The sequence below is a fragment of the Diabrotica virgifera genome, chromosome 1 (assembly GCF_917563875.1).
Source record: "Diabrotica virgifera virgifera chromosome 1, PGI_DIABVI_V3a".
NCBI lineage: Eukaryota > Metazoa > Arthropoda > Insecta > Coleoptera > Chrysomelidae > Diabrotica > Diabrotica virgifera.
In genome coordinates this window covers 131,049,455-131,057,676 of record NC_065443.1, presented here as the reverse complement: position 1 = coordinate 131,057,676, position 8,222 = coordinate 131,049,455, and the positions used below count along the sequence as shown (strand labels likewise).

The window sequence follows — 8,222 nt, the reverse complement described above, 5'->3', positions numbered from 1 at the left end:
ACACCATTTTCGGGCGCCATTTTGTTTATAAAAAAATTAGCACACTATCTGCGGACTTCGCATATCTATATTATTAATACTTACAATTATAAGATTCGATTTCAGGAATAAAATTGCTGATAAATAACTTTTCCTTGTATTTTGCTAATTAGCCCAGAGTAAATGTAGGTCATGATAAGTTCTTTATTATAAATTGTAATTTGTTAATACATATACCTAATTGATGTTTTTTATTTGTAGATTTGCACAAAGTAGTTATGTTACTTCTCATATTTGCTACCAATTAACAGAAAATATTTATTCCAATTCTTTACCAGTAGACAGAACTACCCTTGTGTCTTGTAAAATGAGGTCTATTGAATTCACTTTATCAAAGCATTATGTTTTACCTGATTTTCTAAATGATATGTTACGTTAACTAACACATATTCTATTATCTCAATAGCTTTTACCAAGTTATTGTGCAACAGCAGTGTCTGTGAAAACATTTGCAACTGTTTACAGAAAAAAAGAAAATCAACATAGTTTGTGTATTTTTTTTATTAACAAAGAAGAAAAAGCTCTATAAGTTTGTAATAATAATAAATTGTTTTGCATATGCAAAGGGAATATATGAATAGTATCAAATGATTAAACTATGATAAATGATATACTTATAGAAAGGAAAACTTTTTAACCACTTTTAAAATAAATTAGAAATAAAAACTGTTAAAAAACAAATAATTTTCGGAATTTTTTCAAAGATCCACATTTTAAAGTCTCCAAATTATTTACGGTTGATGTTTTAAGGTTACCTACTAGACCAGGGCTCATTTGTAAAAATATTAGTACATTTGGACGTTGAGAGGTGACTCAAATTTTTTTGCAGAAATTGCTTGAAAATAACTCAAATAATAATATTTGAGTTATTCTCCCTCTCAAAAAGGTCCGGAACATTGTTTAAATAAACAAAATGTCCAAAAATGAAGGAAAAATTCGATTTTTTTCTTCGTTTTTTGATTATAACTTTAAAAGTATTCATTTCCGAAAGAAGTTGTACTAAAATAAAAGTTGCGTAATTAAATTTCCTATAATATAGAATTGGTTAAAAATTTAAAAAATAGTCACTTTTGTTGCAAAATAGCAATAATTGCGAAAAAAAAAACATACAAAAACAAGTATTCGCATTTTACGTTTTTTAACCATTTATGCTACACTTAGGACCTTCATATTTCACCCAGAAAAAATTTATGATACAGTAAAACCACACTGTGAATTTCTTCATAAAAATCATTTTTTCAAAATGTTACAGGACCGAAAATAAAGCAGATAGCAAGTTGAACTTTTTTTGCCTATAGAAGTGTAATGTACCTTTCATTTGCAATTTGCAAACCTAAAATCGATTGACTACTACGGCGTCAGGAATTTTTTTAAATAAACAATAATTATTGGTGCTACGCGCAAGACAGAGGATAGTTTGCTCTGATTGGGCATTCCAATGACCTTTGATAATGATTGATACATTTTAATTTTTATTACATTTCGATATAAATAAATAAATTTGTTTATTGCAAAATAAAAACACATACTCTATCCTTTGAAATAACACTTTTTTTGGCAAAAACTTTCTTTGTTCATATATATTTTAACTTAGAGAATAAAAGTTGATTATTTTTAAAAATATGCAATTGTTTAAACAATATTTCACAAACAATAATAAAATTAGTTTAATTTTTGTGGAATTAAAATATTAAAATACAACAAAATATAGAGTAAGAAAATAATATATTAGATAAAGATTGGAAATTAATGTTTATTAAAAAATTTCCTGACGCCGTGGTAATTAATCGATTGAATTTTGCAAATTGCAAATGATAGGTACAGTACTCTTCTATAAGCAAAAAAAATTCAACTTGCTCTCTGCTTTATTTTCAGTCCTAACACATTTTAAAAAAATGAATTTTTTTGCGAAAGCTGGATTGCAAAATATATTTTGCAAAATCTATTAAACCGATCTTAATAAAATTTACAGTGTTATTTTACTATATCATAAAGTTTTTTTGAGTAAAATATGAAGGTCCTAAGTGTAGCATATGTAAATGGTTGAAAAACGTAAAATGCGAATACTCGTTTTTGTATGTTTTTTTTTTCGCAATTATTGCTATTTTGCAGCAAGGATTTTTAAAATTTTTAACCAATTTTACGTTCTAGGAAATTTAATTACGCAACTTTTATGTCAGTACAACTTTTCTCAGAAATGAATAGTTTTAAAGTTATAATCAAAAAACCAATAAAAAAATCTAATTTTTCCTTCATATTTTGATATTTTGATTATTTAAACAATGTTCCGGACCATTTTGAGTGGGAGGATAACTCAAATATTATTATTTGAGTTATTTTCAAGCAATTTCTGCAAAAAAATTTGAGTCACCTCTCAACGTCCATCTCAAAACAGATGCGCCCTGGACTATAATACACGTTTCGTCTGCATAGAGAAGAGTCGACTAGACGCAGAATTTTGCTAAACGTAGTCAAATTTCGTGTTTTTAAATTTGTTTTCAAGTAACTGGGATCCAACATCCCAGGTACTTGAACTTGTTGACCAGTTCTAACCCGTTTTTCGCATCACTTTGGTTTTCTTAATGTTTATTTTCATACCAAGTTTTTCATAGACCGAGTTAGTCCTGTCGATGAGTCCTTATAGACTTAAGTCGGAATCCGCAATCAACACCGTATCATCGGTGTGTCTGATGCTGTTGATATTTACACCATTCCATTCCATTTAAGTTGTTTGGAATTCAAATTTAAAAATTTTAATGTCAAAATTGCAATCTAAATATAAAATTATTATTATTCGTTTTACTTTAGCAAATAATCACGATACAGTATTATATATATACAGTAATCAAATTTCAGGATTAAATTATTATGATTGTAGAAAACAAAAAAAATATGGCAATAAGTTTTCCTTTTTATGTAAATATGTGATAATACAAAAGTGTATAAAATAATATTGTCTTAATCTGTATTAGGGTGGTTTTCTTCTGAATATTTTATAATTTCTCTGTTTTTTCGTAAGTTTCTTTCATAATAACACCATCGGTTGCACTGAAAGAGTAAAAATAAGAATAAGAAAAAAATATCAACTAAAAACATTAACTAAAAAAATAAAATAATAATATACCAAATATATGTAGATATCAAGGGAACATTTGTATCGGTATTATTTTTTTTAACAATGATCTCCATGCCAAGTACAATATTAAATTATTTGGGTTAGTAATTTTAAACAATTTGAATGTTTCACGTCGAAATTTAATTGAATTCGACGCGTTGTGTACTATATAGAGTGATGGACGCGCTAATAACCGGCAAAATAACGCAAAAGATGGAAACATAATGCGTTGTGAAATAAAAAGAGATGAAAATGGTAGAGGTTGGAAATTATCGGTAGTAACCTATGAAACATTACCATTTACGATAGTTTTCCACATTAGTTGACATTAGTCATACGTATGACGTTAAAGTGACATTAACATTTTTTTAATTATAAATAATTTTGACGGAGCTGTTAGAACGAATAGAATGAGTGAGTTTGGAGCAAACCTGTCCATAAATATATCAAGAACAAAGAATAATGAGGTATTAGTTTTACTTTAATTTATAAAATACTTTTATTTAAAAACTAATTTAAAAATTAAACAGACACAGTTTTCCCGCCCCTTCCCCCGGCAAAAATATTCAGCCACTACCTCGTCATATTTTGACGTTTATTTGTGTCAGTCGAAACGAACAAAACGCTAACGTCTAAAGGTGGGAAATTATTGTGGTAATGTTTTATAGGTTTATACCGATAATTTCCCACCTCTACAAGTTTAATCTATTTTTATTTCACAATGGATTATGTTGCCCATATTTCACGTTGTTTTGTCGGCTATTAGAGCGCTATTAATATTATATGTTTTTGCAAAGGGGTTAACTTTTAACGATAAATACATCTGTCATAACATGTCAACTCCTTGACATTTTCACAATTTCTTAAGCTGTAATAGAGAACATACCATTTGTAGCACATGATTAGACAAGTAATTTGATGGAATATTAAGACCCCCGTGACATTTTTTCCATAATAAATTCAATTAATAAAAGTATTCATTGTATAAAAGTGTACACAAAAATTAATACATATTGCAAAATGCTTGTCAGTTGCTATTTGGATCGGTGGTTTAAGAGATTATTTTTTTAATGAAAAGTGAATTTTGATGTATTCCTAAAACATCTGAAGATATAATGAACTCACAAACATTTATAAATATTATAAAGCCAGTATATGGCGTAGTAGCACAATTTTTCAATATTATGTTTGAATTGGTAATCAACACAATGTTGTGACAACATTTCGGGCTTCCATGTCTTCATCAGACGATGGGGCAGAATAGAAAATCAAACACGATAGGTAAGTGAATATCTCGTACCTGTTGCCTACTCAAGTGGTTAGCGGACAAAGGCAACATCTACATTAATGGCCATGAACGAAAACAATTTAATAATACTGTTTTCTGTCATATGTCTTCTAGCAAAATCTGTAGAAAGATTTTGTAAAAGCAATAGTAAGCTTTTGCTAGAATATTTAAACTTTTACATTTTTACTATAAACGTAAAAGACAGAAAACAATACAAGTAACTCGTTTTCCTTCATGACGATCATAGCAGATGGCACCTTTATACGTTAACCACTTAAGTGGGAAATAGTTGGGAGACATTCTTTGGATTCTTGTGTTTGACTTTGTGTTAAGCCCCAGAGCTTGATGAGGATATGGGAGCCCGAAATTACGTCATAACGTTGTACTGATTATAAATTCAAATATTAGAGATATATTTATATATAAATATGTACTAAGCATGGATGACATATTAGCTTAAAACATTTTTATTTCATTTTGTTTTAAAGCATAAAAAATAAACATGTAGTTAGTTAGTTTAACAAGTTTTACACTGTCATTTTGTTGCATATATATACAGAGACAGCAAATGTCTATACAAATGGATCTATAAAAATATTTATATCAGTCCATTGTACATTAAACTGGAAATAAAAAATAATGACACAAAAATATCTAAAAAAACCCACCGTCAAGGTCGGGACTCTGATTCCGCCGAGGGCCAGGTCCAGGAGAGCGCGGTGAGAGGTGGTGGGGGTTGAGGGTGTCCCTGCGAGGAGGGGGGCGATCGCTTCCACCCTCCCCTTTGAACCGGTGGCGGCGACTCTGGTTCCTTGACACTCTGCCCCCGTCTGCGTCAAATACACACGCGACCGCGTTGCTTAACGTGATACTTTTTACGTATTATACGTCACGTCACGTCACGTTTACGACGCGACAGGCTGGCCCGAAGACTGTCTTGGAGCAACGGTCAGCGTAACAATAGGTATCTATGAATTCGGGAGTTCTTTGTGCTATTACTTTTCATTAGAATTACGTGTATGCATAAATATGTACATATTAGTGCAGTCACTGAAGGTTTTTACCTCCGATTTCGTTGAACCTCCATCGATTTTCATGAAAATTGGTGAGTAATTAGAGGATACCTCAAGGAACAAATGATGCCAACTTGCGCTTTTACCCCGGGGGTGGATGCCATCCCTTCTCGGGGGTGAAAATTATTTTATTAAAAATACTACCATAAGTCGATAGAGGGACAAATTATAAGCAAAATTTGATATATAAAGTTATTAAAATAAAGCAACACTTTTTGAGTTACTAAAGACCAAAAATTTTATTTTTTCGTAAAAAAATGCATGTTTTAAATCGGTTTTCACGTATAAATCAAAAACTATAAGCTTTTACAAAAAAGTTATTATTACTGAAATTGAAGATAATAAAAAATTGAATACATTCCTCACATAAAAAACTAAACTAATATTAGTTCAAAGTGAGTTATTAGCAATTGAATGTGTAATTTTTTCGACGAGTACTCAAATCTAAGTATTCAAGCTTAAATAACGGGAAAACGATGCAATGTATAAAATATTCCTGCTAAACATTTGCCAAAGCACTTCAGAATACTTATCAAATGAGCTTCACAACAAGGTAATAGCGTCAAAATTAAACAAGTTATAATGAAAATAAAAGAACCGTTTCGAATTTTTTAGGAAAAAGTGAAAAATTAAACATACGCCATTTCCAAAAAAATTAAAATTTATAATAATCCTAACAAGACCTTCTTTATATTAGCATAAGTAATGTTTTCGATAATTTTGACCGGTTTAGAATGCATATTTTTGAAATAAAGATATAATTTACAAAAATCATAATTTTTAAAATTATTGTAATTCTCATATTCTTTTGATAATAACTCCAAAAATACTCAATATACGTAAAAAATTATATATAACCAAATTTTAGTTTTTTCTGTGCCAAATATTTTACCTGTTTTACTATTTCTATAGGGTAAAAAATATCCGAGATAGAAACGTTTAAATCGTAAATTTTGCTGTGGTAACCATGCAACCGGGGTCATTTAACCTTTTATTTTTAAAAAAGTAAGGGGCTTAAAAGATTAGGTTCAACGCGGTTAAATAGCACTTGAAATTAACTTTCAAACAGTTTTTAGACGGATCTGATATCGTAAACACGAACGGAGTTATTAAAAGAAAACAATAACATTTTTTGAAAAAAAATTTTAAAAGATAAATTTTGAAAAAATTTTGGATCATAACTTTTAACGCTATCAACATGTTCGGAGGCTCATTTAATAGATATTTTTAAGTACTTTGACAAATGTTTAATAAGTTTATGTTATAAATGCATCAATTTCCCTTTATTTCAGCTTGAATACTTAGAGTTTTTTACTCGCCGAAAAAAATATACATTCAATTACCTATAACTCACTTTTAGTTAACATTAAATAGTTTTGTAGTAAGGGGTTTATTTCATTTTTTATTAGCTTCAATTTTGATAATAATAACTTTTTTGCAAAAGCTTACACTTTTTGAGTTATTGATGAAAAATCGGTCCAAAACATGCATTTTTCTCAAGAAAAATTAAAATCTTTGATCTTTAATAACTCAAAAAGTTTTGATTTATTTTAATAACTTTATATAACAAATTTTGCTTGAAATTTGTCCCTCTATCGAAGTATGGGGTCATTTAAAATAGAATAATTTTCACCCCGAGAAGGGGTGGCATCCACCCCCAGGATAAAATCGCAAGTTGGCACCATGTCACCTTTGTTCCTTGAGATATCCTATAAACACTCACCAATTTTCATGCAAATCGATGGAGGTTCAACGAAATCGGTGGTAATAGTTCATATCCACCTTCAGTGACTCCACTATATAAACAATTTACGTGTTTGTGTTAAAAACTTCAAATTGTTTATTTAGTTAGGACTTGGTTCATTGAATTTTGAATTTAATTTCCATAAACTCTAATTACGTCATCACGACGTCGTAACATTACCATTTTTTTACACAGGAATCTATTCGCTCCGTGCATGACTGACGCGACACCTTGCGTAGTCGCCTGACATTTTTGGAGACCACAATTTGACGTTAAACATATTTATGATATATATGTATCACATGTTTGACGTTAATATGTAAAATTTATTTACCATTTTTGATCAAATTTGTTTTACAAACAATAAGTGTGTTCGTGGAGACAGTCAGGGTATCCTCATCAGGTAGTCCACGCCAAGTGGAGCATGCGCACTTTAAAATACTATAAGTAATAAAACAAACTTTAAAATAATATAAATTATATACTATTAATTACTATTATTAATTAATTATTTATATACTGGTATATTTATCAATAAACGATAATTCATTAAATAAATATAATATGGAATTAAAGTGTGCCTGCGTTGTCGTGCATAATGACACTGACATTACAAAAATTCGAAAAAATTGTCAGATTTCGCCTCTACCGACGCTGGCTTAGTTTCGTGTATCCCCACCATGATCACGCACGGAGCGAATAGTGTTTGTCGAAATTTTAATAGACTGTGAAATTCTAAAAACAGCGATATATTTCTATATACCTACTAGCCAATTTTTTTAATTAATTACGTTGACATTTATAAAGAAGTTGGATATACCAAGGGAAATTTGAATAGACACAAAGTTACTATACCTATATACCGTTAAAAAATATGTTATTTTATAAGTTACATCATGATTAATTTTATTCTTGATTTTCCCTACAAAAAGTCCCATGTGATAAGTTCGGGAACATAGTGGC

General features: G+C 29.5%; 1 protein-coding gene across 5 annotated transcripts in view; it reads right to left on the bottom strand.

Annotated features, from left to right (window-relative positions):
• Positions 1-522: 522 nt before the first annotated feature.
• The window catches only part of LOC114326427 (glucose transporter type 1), a 659,305-nt gene continuing 651,605 nt past the window's right edge, over positions 523-8,222 (bottom strand). For all 5 annotated transcript variants that reach the window (XM_028274797.2, XM_028274796.2, XM_028274795.2 and 2 more), the window contains one exon: positions 523-3,087. In XM_028274797.2, coding sequence (XP_028130598.1) covers positions 3,033-3,087 — 55 coding nt within the window. In that variant the 3' untranslated portion in view covers positions 523-3,032. The remainder of the gene's footprint in view (positions 3,088-8,222) is intronic.